At 35.7% G+C, this 22,107-nt stretch overlaps 1 protein-coding gene across 1 annotated transcript in view; it reads right to left on the bottom strand.

The window, feature by feature from the left end:
* Positions 1-18,622, bottom strand: part of gfra4b (GDNF family receptor alpha 4b) — a 70,425-nt gene extending 51,803 nt beyond the window's left edge. Inside the window, exon 1 of the mRNA XM_051860447.1 lies at positions 18,241-18,622. Coding sequence (XP_051716407.1) covers positions 18,241-18,283 — 43 coding nt within the window. The 5' untranslated portion in view covers positions 18,284-18,622. The remainder of the gene's footprint in view (positions 1-18,240) is intronic.
* Positions 18,623-22,107: the final 3,485 nt, after the last annotated feature.

Here is a 22,107-nt window from a genome sequence, read left to right as displayed (position 1 = left end):
ATTACTGCTTATTAATAGTTAATAAGGTAGTTGTTAAGTTTAGGTATTGGGTAGATTAATATGATCATGCAGAATAAGGCTGTCACGTAAGTTTTGGTTTTGTTTTCATGTTCATGTTTTCATGTCTTTTATTTTGTAGTTTTATTCTTGTTGCTTGTTTGTGCCATGCTTCCCTTGTTCCTCTTGTTCTCCCTTAGTCTATGTGTCATGTTCTCATTGGTTGGTTATGGTCATGTGTTTCTGAGTTCTGTTCTGTCATTGGTTCTCTTGTTCCTTGTGTCACTTCCCCATTGGTTGTCTTAGTCATGTTCTCTTAGTTCTTGTATTTAAAGTCATTGTCTTCCCCATGTTACTTTGTCGTGTATTGTTATTGTAACCCTGCTGTCGGTGAGTCTTATTGTCAAGGTCAAGTCTGTTCAAGTCAAGTCTGCTCATCAAGTCTGTTTATGTTCAAGTCTAATGGTTGCTTTGTTTGTTTGCTCACTTTACTTCAATAAACTGCACTTGGGTTCATCAAGCTCGCCTTCAGTCTGGACTAATCGTTACAAAGGCATTATAAGTACTAATAAACAGCCAATATCCTAGTAATATGCATGCTAATAAGCAACTAGTTAATAGTGAGAATTGGACTGTAAAATAAAGTGTTTCCAAATTCTGTCATCATTTGCACACCTCATGTCATTTCAAACCCATTTGAGTTTAGCATCTTAAATTCCTGCTGCTCTTTTCCATACAATAGTCCAATAGTACATTTTAAGTATTATTTATATGCATTGTCCCTGTCAGATAGACCTAAAATACATAAACAAACTCATATCATGAGCAGGGGGTTTTAAAGCTCCAAAAATTCCTTAAATGTAGTCCATATGACTATATTCCAATATTATGCTCTTTGCTTGAGAAACAGACTTAAATTTAAGATGCTATTCTGAAAATTTTGCAATTCTGCTGCAGGGCTAAAATGTCATTTGTACCAATGCCAAACCTATAGCATTCTTGACAGGCCAGGTTATATGCAGGGCTGGAAATGAGGGGACGCGTGGGAACAAATTTCAAGAGCTTCAAGTTCAGACTGGTTCAATGTTTTAGGGAAATGCATAGGATTTCTATCTTTTATTCACTCAATAGCCTACAAAAGTGATCCGAGTTCCACACAAAAACCTAGCACAATTTTATATATATATATATATATATATATATATATAATAAAAAAGCAGCACACTATAAAAAATGATTGTGAAAAAAGACTTAAAATGCTACAGTGAAAAACTGTTAATTGGTTAACAGAAAGTTTCCATATTATATACGGGGAATAACTGTAATAGATCGGTACATTGAATGTAATTTTACAGTAAAATACCGTTAAAAGATTAGCTCACTTTGAAATGAAAATTACCCCAAGCTTTACTCACCCTCAAGCCATCCTAGGTGTATAAGACTTTCTTCTTTCTGATGAACACAATCGCAGAAATATTAATAAATATCCTGATGCATCTAAGCTTTATAATGGCAGTGATGAGCTGAAGAAAGTGTCTCCAACCACATCTATCCATCATGAATATGTGCTCCACACGGCTCCGGAGGGTTAATAAAGGCCTTCTGAAGCGAAGCGATGCGTTTGTGTAAAAAAAATATCCATATTTAACAAGTTATGAAGTAAAATATCTAGCTTTCGCACGAGCTGCCTTCCGTATTAAACATACGCAGAAAGTGTAAAAATAAAGCTTACACCTTCCCCATTCAACTTACAGAAAAAGTGTAACTGACGTGACGCCAGTTTACACTTTCTTCATAACTTCAATACGGAAGGCAGCTCGTGCGGAAGCGAGATATTGTACTTCATAATTTGTTAAATATGTTTTGTTTTTTTTTTTACACTAATGCATCGCTTCGCTTCAGAAGGCCTTTATTAACCCCCGGAGCCGTGTGGAGCACATATTCATGATGGATGGATGTGGTTGGATGCACTTTCTTTAACTTATACTCATTGATCCCATTATAAAGCACGGATACGTCAGGATATTTATTAATATTTCTGCGATTATGTTCATCAGAAAGAAGAAAGTCAAATGCACCTTGGATGGCTTGAGGGTGAGTAAATCTTCGGGTAATTTTCATTTCAAAGTGAACTAATCCTTTAAATTTACCATTTTTAGAAGTGAAAAAGAACAAGTACTTGTCTAATATACAGTAAAAAAAATGTAAATTGACTCCCATAATTCCCTGCGTGACACTTTACATTTGATGTATTTCAGTTGAAATTACTATGTTTCTTAGTTTTTTCTAATCAGTTATGTAAATTAGGGTTTTATGTTACATCTGATGTTGTTAAATTAATGTTTATTGCATGTTTTAATGTCGTGTGTTACCATGATGGTGTTTAGTGTTTGTGTGAATGGCCTTCAATATATTAGTATTAATCTTCTCAGCTTTGATTCATCATGTGACTCTCATCACCACTGTGTTTGGTGGTTGTCAGTGTATTACAAAGATACAAAACAGATATTAGCTCTTCAATAGGATGGTAAATTAACATTATCTCAGTTAAATCAGTTAAGTTAAATCCGTAAAACCTAAAACGTTGCTAGCGTATTTTTACGGTAAATTTCTGGCAACCACAGCTGCCGTTTTTTTTTTTTTTGTCGTAAATTTACCAGATTTTTTTTTACAGTGCAGGATATTCTGCGTTTATGATCGACTTTCATAATTGGCCATGCAGGTCGCAGCCAATAGAAATGCTTCTTTAATAGTGTGTCTGACCACTTCAGGTAAAATTATTGGGATAAAGTTTTTTCAGCCAAAAATCTGAACAGAAACTGTTACTTTAACAAATGTGATAACAGAAAATTTGACATGGATAAAGCTGTGTTTACATTTCTGAAATGATCCAGGTTTATTAGACTGAATGCAAACTCTGATAATGACGTCCAGCCTAAAGCTACACTCTTAAAAATAAAGCTTTAAAAAAGGGTTTGATTTTTAAACATAGGACCATTTTTGATTCCCCAAAGAACCTTTCAGTGGTCATTTCTTAAAAGAACAACTTTTTAAAAAAAAAAAAAAGTAAGCCAATCATGAAATTCCCTATCCAATAAAAATGATTTGGCCCGTGGAAATTCGCCAAACAATGGTTAAACGTGACACACCTTTAACTGAGGTGAAGTGTCTTGCTCAAATGCACACTGGTGATGGACTCTCTTGTGTTTGAACCTTCCAGTTATCAGATCATTAACCACTGTGCCACAGCACTCCAGATTGATTACTTCATTACATTTCCAATTTAAAATTAGCCAATTTAAAACCAAAATTTTCACATGACGTTAGAAACTACATCATGTGCCATAGCCCAGCTGTGCAGTAGAACTGTGTTGTACCTGCACTTTCAGATAAGCTAGTGTAAACATCTGAGTGGCCTGTTATTAATTAAATGCCTATAGGTATTGAACCTGAATTTATGCCTATGAAAGTAAGTGATTAAAAGGAAAATAATGCATTCACAGTGTGTGAGTACTGTATAAGAGCTGTTCAGCATGAGGAGCTCATTCATTCTGGCTGTCATAAACGCTGTGTTGCGACTACAATGAGATCAGACAACCGCATCCATCACTGTTCTACCACTGACGTCCTCATAGTTCCTCACCCTCTATCCAGCTCACTTACTCTCACTCTCTCTCTCTCTCTCTCTCTCTCTCTCTCTCTCTCTGTTGACAGAGTTTGTTCAATGGCCCTTCCTTTTTGAATGCACACAGCCTTCTTTGGCATGCACAATTTGCATGGGTAAATAAATCAAAAAAACGTGAAGGCTTCTACATTTTGTCTTGCATAGAAGTTGAACTGTGATGAAAGTAAAATTTAAAAAATGAGCTAATATCCACAGGTAAGAAATATTTTGTTTTAGAACGATGGTTGACAACCAGGATAAGCATTTGCCAAGAAGTGAAAATGAAAAATGAAACGAGAGGAATATTGTGTTTTTATGATTATAATATGACTGTGTGTGTATATATATATATATATATATATATATATATATATATATACATATTTTCATTATTTGTTATCACATTTTTTCTTTTGTCAAATCAACTTCAATAAATAATGTGGTTCAGACAACATATTTTGAGTTTCTGTTAATTAAATCAATCGTCTTCATTGTATTAACTTAAATATTTAATTTCAATGAACTCAAAATATTAAGGCAACCAGGTAACTAAAAATGATTTTTTACTATATATATATATATATATATATTTGACATTATATATAATACCAAATATTTAAAAAAAATTAATATTTATTTGAGTATGTTTGTATTATTATTGTTGTTGTTATAATTGATTGTAATATTTTTATAAATTGCATTTGTTTTATTTTTATTACAATTTTATTTTAATATTTCTTTAATAAATGTTGAAGTCACAGTAACAATAATATTCGCCTAGTAGCAAATGCTGGTAAAACAGGCATTGGTGAGTAAATAACAAATCACATGATTCAGTTATAAATTATTAATTATAAAATAATTATACAAATAAAAGACTGAATTATAAATTAGAAATCTGGCCCTCGCTGATGTACGTGACATATGAGATTCAAATCAAAGGCATCCGAATCAAGACATCTGTCACCAAGTTTATCTAATGCTTAAAAAAATCCTATGAGGCATGTGGAATATTCCTGACATTAATTCACCAAGGTGAAAATATGAGGAAAAAATTAAAATGTATCAGACATCACAATGCAAACAAAACCTGATTTGTGCTTCAGTGTGTCATGAAAGCAAATGGATCCTCAGTCCTGTGTCTCCCGCTCAGCGGTGAAACACTCTGCTTTTTCCTCTCAATACGAAATGATTGGGTGTTTTTTCTCAATACAATATTACAAATAAAGCACCTACTGAGATGCCATTAAAATGGCCTTTCATGTTAAAAATACTGTCAATGCCAAAAATTTGAATGTGCTGAAGTTTGTGTTGGAGTCAGTGCGGGAGACGGTCTCCAGGGAAGCCCAGAAGACAACAGCTCTTCATGAGAAAAACTAAAAGGCAAGAATCAGTCAACGGATCTAACCCACTGTGACAGACAAACACACACCAAACTGAGAAAGAAAAAAAACATGTAAGAAAGACCTTCAGACTCTGAAGCCCCCTTACCGAAAAATCAACTGGCTCTTGTTGAGAAAATGACCTGACATCTAATTCAAGAGATTATTTCCCCCAGGATCCAGTCAAAGACGGAAGCTCCACTTCCTGGTCAATGGCTGACAAAAGAAAGGACTCACAGGAGGTTTCATTGCAGGTAATATATATATATATATATATATATAGACAAATAAGATTTTTACAAGTGTAAAAAAACATAATGGAGATATAATTAATTTTGAAGTTTTATTAAGTGTTAACAATGAGATTATGTGGTTTTTATAATCAATTAACACTGTCATTTTTTACAAGATGGACAAAATTTGTCACCAAAATAGTCATTAAGCTTAACCAAAATTTCAGTTTTACCGAATGACACTTTTGGTTATACCGAATGACGATATTTTCAAACAATGCTAACAGGCTGATATCTAGCTAGCAAAAGGACAATCAAACATTTTATATTTAGTACAAGTTTTTAAAATATTACAACATTTTCCATGTTTTATAGCGGTTGTACCGAATGACCTGATGTTTCGGGACATGCGTATGATCAAGTGAAAACATGAATTTTTCAAATAGTTAAGAGAGAGTTAGTTACTTTGCTTCATGACCATGTGGTTCTTTGTAGGTGTCTAAATGATGTCACATCCTGTCACATGATATTGATCGCATGACTCGACTCGAATGATCCCTTTATATTGATTACTCCGAATGACATTCTTTCTCATAACAAAGCAACGACTTCTACACATAATTTTAACACCATTTTGCACTATGTTGATATATGATGTTAGAAAATCATGCCAGAATAAAAAAATATATACAATTATTACATTTTAAGATATTTTAATCACAAATGAAATGGCTGTATTGGCCTTTGGACGGTTAAACTGAATAACCTTTTGACATAAGGTCACACATCAGAAAACATATTTTTCCAAGACGAAAGATTCCCACCACTGTGGCCATCCGTAAAAAATACATACTTCGTAGCAGCAGTTGGAACTAAGCAGAAACCCAAAAATCCCGCTGAGGCTCTTAAGAAAATACATAAGCCCCCCCAGTGTTCGCCTTACTATCAGGCTTCAGCACAGACTCTGGCTACGGTTGTTTGTTCACCTTAAACTGGCACTTACACTGTCAAACAGCTAAAGCCCTCTATTTGAAGTTGTGTTACAGAGAAGCCGGATACGTTTACATGCAGTGCAATATTCAGACTGCTGGCCTTTTTGTATCTGAGCTGTTTGTGTACTACAGTTCCAGTTTCTATTTCATTTCTTTCACATTTGCATTTACATGGAGGAACAGACCACATCCTGCACTATTACTGACACCAAAGATGCTCTATCAGATACTCTGATTGCTGTATGTGCCATAAAACGCTAGAGAAACTAGGATAGAATGTCGAGATGGACGCAGGATGGCCCTTTTTTTTCCCAAAGGCCTTAATAATAATAAAAAACGAAGATATGACATCCAAAGTTTGTAAGGTAGTACAACTAGATCTCTTTCATTGAATCCAAAATGTTTTAATTATATTTTGCAGCATATAAAGGTATTTTAAAGATTTTGAAGTGTCAAAAGGTCATTCGGTTTAACCGTCCAAAGGCCAGTACAGCCATTTCATTTGTGATTAAAATATCTTAAAATGAAATAAATGTATATATTTTTTTTATTCTGGCATGATTTTATAACATCATATATCAACATAGTGCAAAATGGTGTTAAAATTATGTGTAGAAGTCGTTGCTTTTTTATGAGAAAGAATGTCCGAAAAAATTAATTTCACTGATGTCATTCGGAGTAACCAATATAAAGGGACCATTTTGGATCAAGTCATGTGATCAATATCATGTGACATCATTCAGACACCTGAAAAGGATCACATGATCGTGAAGCAAAGTAACTAACTCTCTCTTAACTATTTGAAAAATTCATGTTTTCATATGCACTCAAACATCAGGTCATTTGGTACAACCGCTATAAACATGGAAAATGTTGTAATATTTTAAAAACTTGTACTAAATATGAAATGTTTGATTGTCCTTTTGCTAGCTAGCTAGATATCAGCCTGTTAGCATTGTTTGAAAATATCGTCATTCGGTATAACCAAAAGTGTCATTTGGTAAAACCAAAATTTTGGTAAAACCGAATGACTTTTTTGGTGACAAATTTTGTCCATCTTGAAAAAAAATGACAAAAGCAGTGTTAATTGATTATAAAAACCACATAATGTCATTGTTAACACTTAATAAAACTTCAAAATTAATTATATCTCCATTATGTTCTCCATTATGCATTTAAAAAAAAGATAACGGTACAAGACTGTGTACTTAACGGCTTTATTGAGGGAAAAACAACTACAGGAACTTTTGATTCAAAATTACAAGGTCTTTTTTTAAACATATGCATAGATGAATCGTTCAGTAACATGCACTTAAAAATACATTAGGTGAATTTTCATTTCATCCTGACGTTAAAGCGTGTTCGCACACTGGTAATGGATTGTACTAATAGTCAGCATGGTAAAACACTGTTAATTCATCTCATTTAAAACACTACCACCACAGCCATCAAAACTGTGCCTTTGTACAAATTCACCTCCTTTAAATTGAAAGACACTGACAGGCATCAAATCGCCCGCTGTGATCAATGTTCCCGTTATTATGCACAATCCACAGGTTTATTTGTGAGGTGTTGCTGAGAGATTTTTGTTTATGACTTGCTGTTTATTGCTCGCTCCCGGGCGTCTGTCAGAACACAGCAGTCAGATGAATGCTTCAATAAATAGTTTCAGCACAAAAGATCTCAACAAACAGTCGGATGTTTTGAACTTGATGTTTCACACTCACAATATTTTTTTTTATCTAATTATGAACTTTTAAACAAGGGAGTAAAGAGAGCTTTGTGGCTCCAAGTGCTCAGGTTACACCGAGGCACATCATTCTAGTTTCATGACGATATTTTTGTGCAATAAAAGGTTATACATATTTAATCTATTTATGTGTTGAATATAATATTAGGTTCCTTATTAAAGGCCTTTACATCCATATCTTCTCTACTCAATTTATCCTCTAAAGGCTCACATGGGAGCATTGGAGGCTGTCCCAGTATATCTCAGAAGTGAACATGGATTTTTAATTTAACGATTTTCATACAGTTAAATTTTTGATAGTACTCTGGTCTCTTAGCATTTAAAAACTAATGAATGGAACAGAACATGTGGGTCTTGAGATGCGTATGAACTATTTTGATCACGGAAAGTCATAAAGTCGGCATGAAACTGAAGTTGCGATAGTCTTTTCTTCCTATTGTGTCGTATATATCCGAGTGAAACGGCTTCTCCAACAAGAAAAAATCTAGGGCGGGACTTGATTTTGTCTGTGGGGAATTGATTAGATGGTTGTGGTTTGCTATTGGTGGATCTCATGTGAGTGACAGGTTGCCCCGCCCTCGCGCCAGTAAACAGTCATCAGAGAAGAGATGCCGCTGCAAGATGGAGAGAAAGTTATTTTCATGAAAGATTACAAGTAGGATTACAATTTTTCTGGAGTAGTCAAAATAAAACCCACCACCATTAAAAAGTCAGTTATAGTTTGTGCCGACTTAACTGATTCGATGTTTACTACTCTTTCATGTCAAAGTACATGTCTACATGTCAATTTTGGCTTGTGAAAATTGTTTAAATGGCCTAAATTATGGCAGCCCATGCAAACGTAGTCTTCGTATATATCCGCCAGGAGAGCACTCTATCTTGTCAATCTCTCTATGCCAGGGAACCTGTCAACAATCACTCAACTAATGAGCCTCTGTTTGGCCCTCAGAGGACACCGTAGTCATCTAACCCTGGAGCCATCTCCTGAATTTCTTAACAGGACTGGTGGGGAAAGTGATCTAACCTTTTATTCCAAGCAAATATCCCACTACACACAGTGTTTCAGGCTGTGGGCTAATTTCCATTCCACTGCTCAGCAACCATTTTAAATGACCTGCCACTAAGATTAATCCTAACCAGGGAACCTTACAGTTCTCAACTGTGCCTCCATCTGACTCCTTATATTATGTACTGTTTGGAGCTATTACAGTTTAATATTGTAGGCAGATGATAATGTGAAGAATTGAACAATGTCAGCATGAAAGGTCAAAATCATCAAAGTGACTGACGTTAGATGAATGGCAGAGTGGCCGCTTAACTGCGGGGTCTAGAGAATCTATAATTAAACATAAGAACCGTTTTAAAGGTTTGAGTATAAGAGCAGAATAGAGGTGGCAGTATAGGTAGCCCACGTTACAACCCATTCTGACTTTTAACACCCCGCTGTCTGCCAGAGCAAATGATACGCTGGCACTCAGTTAAATCTGAAAGCCGCCCCTGCTGCTTAAAGACTAAAAATGTGTTCGGCCCAGAAATTGAAAAAGCATTATGAAAACGAATGATTCATTCGGATCAAGTCCAATAAGTACCTCAATCAATCGGCTATCACAATGAATGAGGAGAGCCTGACAACGAAAGAGCTTGATCGATTATTATGAGATGAGATATGTAATAGCGGCACATAATGCTGTTGATCGTATGGATGCTAAATGGTTTAAGGTCGTTGTAAATGCACACTTATTAGAAGGGCCACTCATTATACACAGAGTACGCAGTTTGCATAGGGGCTCAAAAAAAAAAAATCTTTCATTCAAACATAAACATAAATATGGTAAACAGTAAGAACATGGAAGAACATGTTTGTTGTCGTAGGTTGTTATCTTAGTCTGCGGGTTGAAGCAAAATTCACCCCGAAACATGATTTTTTTACCAGGGAAGTCCATTTAAAAGCCAAGTATTCACAAGTATAGTCTGTTTTTATTACCACAAAAAACTATCTGATTACTCGATTAACCCTTAAACGCATACCTTGTGTCTTTAGTGACTGGGGACATCATTCACTACCCTCCTTCTCATTCATTCAAGTTAGACATCAACCTTCTTAGTATTCCTCATTTAATTCATTATAAAGAATATAACAAGAAAAAAATAATAAAATTATAAAACAATGCCTGTTTTCCCATTCATTTTATGTCTTTGATGAGGTTTTCAGGCCACCAAAACGTTGTTGTCGTGTAAATGAACGGCCAAACGCATAAAAAGTTTTCCATTTTTAGTTGAAAACGGTGTCGTGTAAACAGCTCCTAAATAAACACAGTTCAGCTTTATTCCACAAGGTGGCAATGTCTGATACACAATGATGAAGTGACGTTTCACTCATAGTTACTGCAGGCAGAAAAGAAAAGAATAGGAATAAAGAAAAACTTGAAATGGCTCAGCAAACTACTGAACGCAATCAGATATTATTGTTACTGTCACTGGATCTGGTGGAGAAGCTGTCAGCAATCAAAATATTGATTTTGAAGACGATAGTTTTGAGAATATGTTTGAGATCGCGAATAAGAGCCAGAGGCTGAATGTAGGAAATGAGCTCTGATGAGGACAGTAAAGCATCTGCTCAAACTGAACCCTTCCAAGCTCCAAAAAGCTAACAAAATATGCTTTATTTTATTCTTCTGTAATCATTACTCTAATATCAGGAAAGTTTATATCATCACATCAGGTAGAATATAGATCCGGGTCACTAAAGACCCGAATATGTAATAATGATTGGCAAAACATTCATGCGTTTAAGGGTTAATCGTCGAATTAATCGACAGACTACTCGATTACCAAAATAATCTATAGTTTTTATTTAATATGTGTAAAATTATAGTTTGTATTTTAAGCTACAATTGTAAATAATTACAATTTATTAAAGTTCTGTTCTGGCTCCTAATGTAGTGTGTGTTTTTTTTTTTTTTTTTTTTTTTTTTAACTTCTATAACATTTGGAGGAGATGGCAGGGAGAGGCACAACAATACAATTCTGCTTCGGGCATTCATTTGGCCAGCAGCGGCCCTGGCTGTGATATATACTCTTTCAGCAGAGAGATATATGTCTGTATGGCTTATTACTCTGTACAACCAGTAAAAATTGTTATCCACTCTATGAATAATGTGACAAGGGACATTAGTATTGATTCTGGTCATATTGCCTTTTTAACAACATTTTAACATAGATCTATATTATGTATATCAATAAATCCCAAAGCCATCAATAGCTTTTTACAGTTTCTGCAGACAGGTCTTTCCCATGTGAAAGCTAGGGTGTTTGGGATGTTGGTTGGGTGTCAGGAGTCTAAACTAGTCTCTAGATTTGACTCTGGTCCCTCTTCTTCAATGCAAGTCTAGGATTTTTTGCAACCATTTCTGCAAAATGATATCACGTTGCTTCTTGCACGTTTCACGACACTTTCAAAGTGAAAAGTTCAGTGGTGCTAAAAGTGCATTCAGGTTTATTAGAAACAGATGAACATGAATCTGGCAAGGTTTTATTACATTGGTTGTTGTATGTATTGCAGCAGTTCGGAAATGAAATGTCTGGCGAGTGGCACTAAAAGGTTAATAGTGTTTACAAAAGCAAATGTGAGGTAAAAAACATTTGCTGAAGCAACCATGACATTTTAGCTGCTTCTACAAGTCTTTGAGCTCTTTTATCATGACTCGTGTTTCACAGGACTCGTACCCGGCACTACACATCGCAAATGCAGTGTTGTACCAGGTGAGATACCGAGCAAGTTTACTGCGTCAGAAAAGTCATACATATGGAGCTATGTGATGCAAATTTCAAAAAGTATTACTTTACATCATGCACAACAGTAAGTGTTTTAATGTCAAGGAACCATGCAAAAATAAGTCTTTATTAAAGGAACACTCCCATAGAGTTAAACAGTTGAGTTTTACCGTTTTCGATCCATTCAGCCGATCTCCGGGTCTGGCGGAACCACTTTTAGCATAGCTTAGCATAGTTCATTGAATCTGATTAGACCATTAGCATCTCGCTTAAAAATGACCAAAGAGTTTCGATATTTTTCCTATTTAAAACTTGACTCTTCTGTAGTTACATCGTGTAATAAGATCGATGGAAAATGAAAAGTTGCGGTCTTAGTACACGATGTAAAAATGTGGTCATTTTTAAGTGAGATGCTAACGGTCTAATCAGATTCAATGAACTATGCTAAGCTATGCTAAAAGTGGTTGCGCCAGACCCGGAGATCGGCTGAATGGATTCGAAAACGGTAAAACTCAACTGTTTAACTCTAGGGGAGTAGGAAAATGAGCCTATTTTCAAATAAAAGTGGAGTGTTCCTTTAATCAATAGCTAAACTGCCTCTGTAATCATAATTTGTGCATAAAAGTCGGAATAAAAGTTGATAGTGTTTTACTGCCTCTAGTGTTCATTTCAGCTGGAAATTGCATTGAATTGTAGGTAGAGGCACGTTTTTTTCCCACCTGTTTTATTATCCATCAGGCGTAATTCTCATTACCAAGAAAAGTAATAGCATTCGTCTCCTCAACAAGCCTCACAATTCATTCATATCTGCAGCACAAATGGTACGGGGTGAGTGACGTGGGTTAAGGGTTTGTTCAAAGTCAACTTCACCTAATTACTCATTTTCAGAGACATTGCATGTGAGGGTTATCTATGGATTCACCAGAGAAACTGAACCATTAATATTCAGAGCAATTTCCTAAGAGTTCAACTACTCAACATTAATGACAATGAACTCATGAATGTGTTTCCTTTGAGATATTGTTCAATAAAATAAAATGAACAATAGAGAGACCTACACTGTGCAAGTTCTGTGCAGTTTGCAGCATTAGCCTGCAACACTGAATGGCCTACACATTTGTCATGTAGATAAAATCAATAATAAAATGATAAAATCAACACATACCATGCTCTACCATCACTGCCTCAACGTTGTTATCACACAACAGCTGTATTACCGTATTCCATTAGACGTCACACATTAACCCTGCAGCCGGCTGGGGATTCACTTCAGATTTCTGAAGTCCAGCTGTTCTGCATTCTAATCAGTAAGGAAATGTTCAGGCATATAGTTTGATAGTTTAGTTTGCAAACATTTCAGACCAACCATGGCCTGGTAAGGTTGTTAAGCGATGGTATATGCTTTTAGACGCCACTAGTCACTATGTTTTCAACTTTAAAAAATCATTTAAAATTAAATTTCCATAAAGTACAGTACTACACCACTTTTTTTAATCCCCATAAATCATAAGCAGTGTCTCAGAACAAGCCAGCTTTCTAGAAATGTGACATCACAAAGGCTTAGGCCCCGCCCATGACTGCTGACAGACTCTGCCCTATTAGCATAGCTCCTCCCCTGAGCCATGTTTATCTCCTCGCCAGAGCATTTAACAGCAGCATGTATTCTTATTAAAGCTACTAAAGTTATTCAGTCAAGAGCAGTGAGTGATTTTCTGTTTGTTCTTTTGTTCAGATACAGCAGTAGGTACTGTATATTACGCTGCTGTCACTTTAATACACAGATCTAATATACACATGCAATTTCTTTCTCTGCTGTTTACGTTCACAGACATAACTGACTGTGTTTATGTGAACTTTGTGTGTTTTTGACATAATCTTGTGTGCATTTGACAGTTTAAGTGCAATAAGACTTGAAAGAGAACTTAGTTTAATACTCAAGAGACGTGTCGTCTGACAGTCAGCTTTCTGTGTGCGCTCAGAAAACCATATATCAGAAGTTTAGACTGACATGGCTTTAAAACATATTCAGATAGTAAACTTTCATGATGATGAAGAACTGCAATGTCACATGAGCGTGACCGCGATAGAGATGATAATCAAAACCAAACAGATATTTTAGTTTTTGGCAGAGTATCTGAGGTACGAGCTATAAAGGCTCCGCCCTCTTCTGGATAGGAGGCGGGGAGCAGCTGCTCATTTGCATTTAAAGACACATGCACAAAAACAGCATGTTTTTCCTTCCACTCAAAAATGGCATTTACAACATGATCTGTGGGGTATTTTGAGCTGAAACTTCACAGACACATTCTGGGGACACCAGAGACTTACATCTTCTGAAAAGGGGCATTATAGGTCCCCTTTTAAACATCCCAGTAACCTTTCCATTGCACAACAGATTCTTTATAGGTGGCCTTTAAATTATTAAGTTCTTCAACTGATCTTTTAAGAACTGTTCACTAAAAGGGTCTTTAGGGACCACAAAATGGTTCCTCCAAGGCATTGTTTAAGCCTAAAAGTTTAGGCAAGCCACTTTATTAAGAGTCATATTACTGTGAGTGCAGATTATGCGCATGGCGTCAGAGGCACTGTCGAGCGTAACAGTCAGAAACACTGAGTCGGCTGCTGGAGAGAGGCTGATCTTCAAGCTGTCGGCTACAATTCTACAGTTTGATTATGGCTTTAAACTGCATATTTCAGTAAGCCTGAGCTATAAAGTATAATGCTCTGAAAAGCTGGACCATAAATGATCAATTGCAGTGTAGATCCATGTCAATACTGATAATGACATTATTCTGTTAACAACAAGGTCAGAATTAGCATATGTCAGTCATGGCCTGAGCTAATGGACATTGATAGAGTTCCTAATTTACAAGCTCTCTGAGCATGAATCGATCTTTACCTTGGCTAATCGCTGACAAACTGCCTGCCTTTCACTTCACTTGAGTGACAGTGGAATTACCTACGGAACTGAAGCTAAGTTCTCTATTCACAAGTTCACATAATGTATATGTAGGGTTTGAAAAAGGTAGAAAGGTTGATGTTTAAAATATACGGAGTCAGATATGGGACGTGACTCAAGCTCATTGGACATAACTTTGGAGAATAAGAAAGAATCTGGGATGGAGGATGGATGCTGGATAAATAGAGCGTAACAGTTGGCTTCCAGAAGTAAAAATTCCATGTTTTAAAAATAAATTTCATTGAATATCCTATTGCATTTTGGCATCTCAGATTATAGTAAAGTAAATAAGTTGTGATCACCATTTCATGACTTTTTACATTTTATTTTTAAATTTAAATTTTTTTAAAAAAGTCCCATATATATGTGAGTTTTTCGCAATATTATTAAAAATAATAATTAATGAATATTAGTACAAGTTGTTAATTATATTGTATCATAATTTATGATTCAGTTACATCATTCATAAAGATGAGCAGTAAAAGATGTTACATAAACAGAATTGTCTTCAAATACGTTTAGGTTTTGAATCAAAAGTTATTCGGAGCTGGTTGGTTTGGTTCAAGGTTTAGAATTCTTTACAATTATCTAAAATGCATATATAGTGAAAATGGCTGCATATAAAAGAAAGTTTCTTAGAAGAAAAAGTTCTATTTAGAACCTTAAAGTGTTCTTTCAGGCACTTCATATACTGTATAGAACCGTTTAGGGGTTCCCTTCATGAGATCATTTTATGAATTTAGTTGTAATTAATTAATTTTGTTTTAATTCATTTTTAATTTTAAGAAATAAACAGCTTGTAAACGTGTCATTGATGAATAAGGTTTTTAAAAGTATAAAAAAAACATAATGGAGATATAATTAATTCTGAAGTTTTATTAAGTGTTAACAATGAGATTATGTGGTTTTTATAATCAATTAACACTGCTTTTGTCATTTTTTACAAGATGGACAAAATTTGTCACCAAAAAAGTCATTCGGTTTAACCAAAATTTTGGTTTTACCGAATGACGATATTTTCAAACAATGCTAACAGGGACAATCAAACATTTTATATTTAGTACAAGTTTTTAAAATATTACATAATTTTCCATGTTTTATAGCGGTCGTACCGAATGACCTGATGTTTCGGGACATGCGTATGAGCAAGTTTGAATTTTTCAGATAGTTAAGAGAGAGTTAGTTACTTTGCTTCATGACCATGTGGTCCTTTGCAGGTGTCTGAATGATGTCACATCCTGTCACATGATATTGACCACATGACTTAAAATTGGTTACTCCGAATGACATCAATGAAATTCATTTTTCTGGACATTCTTTCTCATAACAAAGCAACGACTTTTACACATAATTTTAATACCATTTTGCACTATGTTGATATATGATGTTATAAAATTATGTTAGAATAAAAAATATACACTTTTTTTTTCATTTTAAGATATTTTAAATCACAAATGAAATGGCTGTATTGGCCTTTGGACGGTTAAACCGAATGACCACTTAAAAATCTTTAAAATACCTTTATATGTAGCAAAATATAATTAAAACCATTTGGATTCAATAGAAAAGATCTAGTTGTACTACCTTACATACTTTGGATGTCATATCTTTGTTTTTTATTATTATTATTAAGGCCTTTGGACAAAAAAATTACCCCGTCACGTCATTGACCCAAACATACTTTATGTTTAAAAATGGGAATAACCCATTAAACATGAAAGTATATGAAATCAAAGACATTTCTTTATAGAATCTATGGCATAAAGGATCCATCTACATAGAAGTGGATTTTTTTTTAATTGGTGGGATGATTTTAACACTATTTCTAAATATTTTTTGTGGAACTTAAGTGATCATTTACTTTATTTCTGTTGTTTCGGGTAATTCAACAACAGCTTGGCATGTTTTACTGTTCTAGAGACTGACTCTGTTCAGTTTACAGAGGACTATTGAATAATTGATAACAGACAAACCAGAAGGTGAAGATAAAATAAATGCACAAATAAATTAGCTAATAGAAAAACATATTTAAAAAAAAAAAAAAAAAAAAATATTACATGCTATGCTCTCATATGAACTCTTATATAATCAGCAATCCAGTACAGTCAGAAAAAGACCCAATTTGGGATAAGGATAAGTTTTCACACTGCCATATTAATGCACAATAAAATTATGTTTCAAAGCTATGGTTATGTTTTATGTGGTTTCATCAGTGAATTCATTTTCAAAGCTTTCATCTGTGAATCCATTTTTCAAAACATGCAAATGCACTTGTTATAATGCCACACATACATCCTCTCATTCACACACACACACGCACACACACACACACACACACACAAAGACAGTCTACCTGAAAATCTAATTATATTAGCAGCAACACAGACATTCTTTGCACAAATCCAATCTGCTAAAACACACAGGCTATTCAATCAACTGAGGCTACAAATTTCAGATCACTGACAACACATGCATCTTTTATAAAGAAACAGACTTTACATGTCAATGTTCTTTTGGATGTGGCCCATGCAAAATAAGTGACCATATATATATATATAAAAGAAATGCACCGATATGAACATTTTGGCCGATACCGATAACCAATAATTCTTTATATTTGAAAGCCTATAACCGATATGTTGGCCAATAAATCTAAATCCAAATGTTTATATAATTTTTTTGAGCCTGATTACAAAAACAAAAGTCTCACCATTAAATCCATGTCCCAAACACACAATTATAATGTTCTCATTATAATATTATGTAGCTTATATGACAGACTTGTGCTGCACATATTGTACTTAACTGTGATTTCAATCATATTTCAAGCAATTCAAAACCATCATGGTGAACAGTGCACATCTGAAGTGTCTCAGCTGAAGGAAATAATCCATTATTTATCAGCCTTAATACATCGGCCAAATTTTCTTATTGGGCCGATAACAATAACATTAAAAATGAAAATAGATCAGACGATACCGATATGGTGGCCGGTATCATTTTATGACAACATAACATCTTTGTTCTCATCCATTTAACTACTTAATTCCTTAAATACAAAAGTGGTCTAAAAAGTGCAATGAACGTATTTGATTTTACTATGGCAGCAATTAAAAGTTTAACTTTAGTTGGTAGGAATATTTATCAGTCATATTATTAGGAGTAATGTTTGACTGTTAGAGCAAATGCCAAGAAGCAGTAACCTTTCACACCTGAGCAAATACATCATTAGCTGACTAATAACGCATAACATATGTATTCATAAATCCAAATGAGAGGAAAGCAGGTTATCGTGTTCACATTTACTCAGTTTAATTCATTCTCGTTAATCAATCAAAAGTCTACTGCTATGAAGCCGGTGCAAAACGATCGATCAATAGCCAATAATTAAAAATAAATAAATACAAGTAGCATTTTATCAGCTTTTCTGTGGCGGAACTTTGATGTCGGTAAGTCCAGAAGATAAAGCGCATGCAGCACATCACCTACCGGCAAAGCTGAGATGAAGCAGGTAGATTCCCATAAGATCCATTTCTGCGCGTGTCTGAAGAGAACTGGTTCGAAATGCCGCGAAACTGTCTCTTTTATATTCTGAGGTTACTGACAGAGGAAAGCCGTCCTGTTTTCATATCAATTCAGCGCGTTAAAGACTCTTAAAATGGTCAAAAATGAGAGTAACGTCCACTGAACATGCAGGGCAGCCGCGCGCGCCGCACCGCCAAGTGTCAAACTGTCAATCAAGACGTCAGATAAAGCTTGAAATGAAATTAAAGCGCTAATGAAAGTTCTCCATCTGCTCCATTATCTCGTATTGACATTTGTTCCCTCCGAGGGTTAGGACACGAGTGAATGAAGAGTCAGATTTCATTGAGTGAAGATCAAACTCTGAGCAGAGAGAGAGAGAGAGAGAGAGAGAGAGAGGCTCTATCTGAGCTGTGTCTCAATAGTGAGTAGCCTACATAAATGACACAAAATGAGTGTATATATTAGATGAGTGCCCAAAAATTATGTCTATAGATGTTCTGAACCACAGCCATTAGGTCAGAGAGGCTATCAAACAGTCCTGCTCTGACTTTGAACTGTGGATTTCAGTGCAAAAAAATGACGCAAATATTTGCTAAAAATGACAAATATGATGACAAATACTCTTCAAAGTAGCTCTTTTTCCCTCCCTGCCTTCTAGTACTACAGATGCATTAGCCTGCATGGTGAATGAGTTCAATGAGAGTCCCACACGCCGACTGAAAGCCAAAGGCAGTCACTATTGTGGTTACAGAAAACATTTCAGCATTCACTGCAGACTTTTAAAGGGTTAGTTCACCCAAATATGAAATTTCTGTCATTTATCACTCACCCTCATGTCGTTCCACACCCGTAAGACCTTCGTTCATCTTCGGAACACAAATTAAGATATTTTTCATAAAATCCGATGGCTCAGTGAGGCCTCCATTGACAGCAAGATAATTAACACTTTCAATGCCCTGAAAGGTACTAAAGACATATTTGTGACTACAGTGGTTCAACCTTAATGTTATGAAGCGACGAGAATACTTTTTGTGCGCCAAAAAAACAAAATAGCGACTTTATTCAACAATATCTAGTGATGGGTGATTTCAAAACACTGCTTCATGAAGCTTTACGAATCTTTTGTTTTGAATCAGTGGTTCGGAGCGTGTATCAAACTGCCAAAGTCATGTGAACCATTGAAATTTTTAAACGTTTCGAAACACTTATGACGCAATAAAGCCTCGTTTACTGAAATCACGTGACTTTGGCAGTTTGATACACGCTCCGAACCACTGATTCGAAACAAAAGATTCATAAAGCTTCCTGAAGCAGTGTTTTGAAATCGTTCATCACTAGATATTGTTGAAAAGTCGTTTTTTTTTTTTTTTTTTTGGTGCACAAAAAGTATTCTTGTGTCTTCATAACATTAAGGTTGAACCACTGTACTCACATGACTGTTTTAAATACGTCTTTAGTACCTTTCAGGGCATTGAAAGTGTTAATTATGTTGCTGGCTATGGAGGCCTCACTGAGCCATCAGATTTCATCAAAAATAACTTAATTTGTGTTCCGAAGATGAACGAAGGTCTTACGGGTGTGAAACAACATGAGGATGAATAATTAATGTCATAATTTTCATTTTTGGGTGAACTAACCCTTTAAGAGGACCAAGATCAGTCAATCAAAAACATGTAAATATATTGGCTGGGGGATGTGTCTATGGTGGTTACAGCCCTGGTTTATACTGGCAATCAAAGTGTGCCTTGGAGAACTGCTAACCTTCTCACCAAGGCTGTGGTTTTACAACATAAGCCACGGCCTTCAGTCTTAATGAGTGCATACCAGTGCAAGCATTGTAGCTCATTAAAATTGGGCATTATGACTCACAATTACAATCATGCATTGCATTTTTGCCAGCTATATGCACTTTGTTGCATTTAATAAATAGAATAATATATTTGCTTGTTAGGAGGGACCATGATGATAGAAGGTTAATGCTGGTTCTGATAGAAAGGTGTCAGAATACACAGTGCATCGCAGTTTGTTGCGTATGGGGCTGCAGACCAGTCAGGGTGCCCTTACTGACCCCGTGCTGCTAACATCTTGGTGCCAGATACCACAGCACACCTTCAGGGGTCTAGTGGAGTCCATGCCTCGACCGGTCAGGGCTGTTTTGGCAGCAAAAGGAGGACCAAAACAATATTAGGAAGGTGGTCATAATGTTATGCCTGATCGGGGTATATATACATATATAAATAATAGAGTAATATATTTGCTTGTTAGGAGGGACCATGATGATAGAAGGCTAAAAAAGACATGACTGAGCCATTCATCGGTCAGGAGGGGGTTGCATAATCAATCCATCTCATTCATTGCAGTCCGTTCTTTCACTCGCGCTGATGACAGGACTGACTCCAGCTGTGAGCTCTCTGGAATGAGAGTGTGCTCTATTGTTTAAAAATTGAAGCTCTTTTTAGGATTGGACTGGATGTGTGTCGTGACATGGGTGATTGTTGACTTCGGGGGGGGGGGGGGGGGGTTGAAATGAGGGAGAGAGATGTGGTAAGAAAGCACTGACAGTTCGAATCAATTATGAGGGGATTTCAAGGTAATGCACGTATAAAAAGCAAAACTGCCTGTGTGTTGCCCGCTGGAGGGATGGAAAGCAATAAAATATCTGCAACTGACTTTGAAAATCAGTAGAAAAAATGTTTTAATATAGGCTGGAGTGGCATGTAATAGCATAAGCATTGTTGGACTGAAAACCCAACTTGACAGTTTTTACATTTTTATACTGTGTGTGTGTGATGGAAAAGCAGGTTACCACTGGGCTGCAGCTGTAAACATTTTAAAGGGGTGGTTTTGATGGTATGGTGGTATGATTTCACGTTTTTAACTTTAGTTAGTGTGCATTGTTGCTGTTTGAGCATAAACAACATCTGCAAAGTTACGACGCTCAAAGTTCAATGCAAAGGAGATATTTTCTGTTTAAGGACTACAACAAACGGCTGATAGGGACTACAACAAGCTTCTTCCCGGGTTAGTGACATCACTAACCCCAAAATTTACATAAACCCCGCCCCCGAGAACACACAACAAAGGGGGTGAGGCCATGTTGGGCTGCTTTAGAGAAGAGGAAGAGTTGTTGTAGTAGAGTGTTGTTGACATGCCGTCATTTTACGCCGGACTACTTCACAAACAAGGGTCAATTCAATTCAAAAGATTAACATGACGGCACATGCTAGTGGATGAGCTGAATCAACTCCACAGCAACTACATAAATTTATCCACTAACCATTCAGAAACGTCTACAAGTTGTAACATCTTCCTGAGTCTCTCCATCAGTGTCGACTCCGGTTTGAACAATGTAAGGCTGAACGCCGTTACTGTCAATCCTCATTTTGGCTGCGTGAGATTCTCCAGCTTTGTTGTTGTTGAGCTGTTAAAGCTCCGCCCTCTTCTGGAAAGGGGGCGGGAGCAGCAGCTCATTTGCATTTAAAGGGACACACACAAAAACTGTGTGTTTTTGCTCACACCCAAATAGGGGCAAATTTGACAAGCTATAATAAATGATCTGTGGGGTATTTTGAGCTGAAACTTCACACATTATGGGGACCCTTCAGCCTCACAAAATTGTGAAAACTGCTAAAGAACAACATTTCAAATTTCCCTGCAACCTTAGAATTACATTGCCTTAGTTCACCTTCTTCAATCAAGAATCTTTTCTATTAAGAATTTAAAGATGAAATAACAAAATCTTAAAAATTGATTTGCAACCTTAAAATATTCTAAATATTAAACATATTCCTTGCTGATTTATGAGAATCAGTAAGAAAGTCTAAATAATGT

Source organism: Ctenopharyngodon idella, chromosome 14, assembly GCF_019924925.1.
Source record: "Ctenopharyngodon idella isolate HZGC_01 chromosome 14, HZGC01, whole genome shotgun sequence".
Lineage (NCBI taxonomy): Eukaryota > Metazoa > Chordata > Actinopteri > Cypriniformes > Xenocyprididae > Ctenopharyngodon > Ctenopharyngodon idella.
Note: the sequence above shows the minus strand (reverse complement) of the source record. Positions and strands in the feature narration are given on the sequence as shown.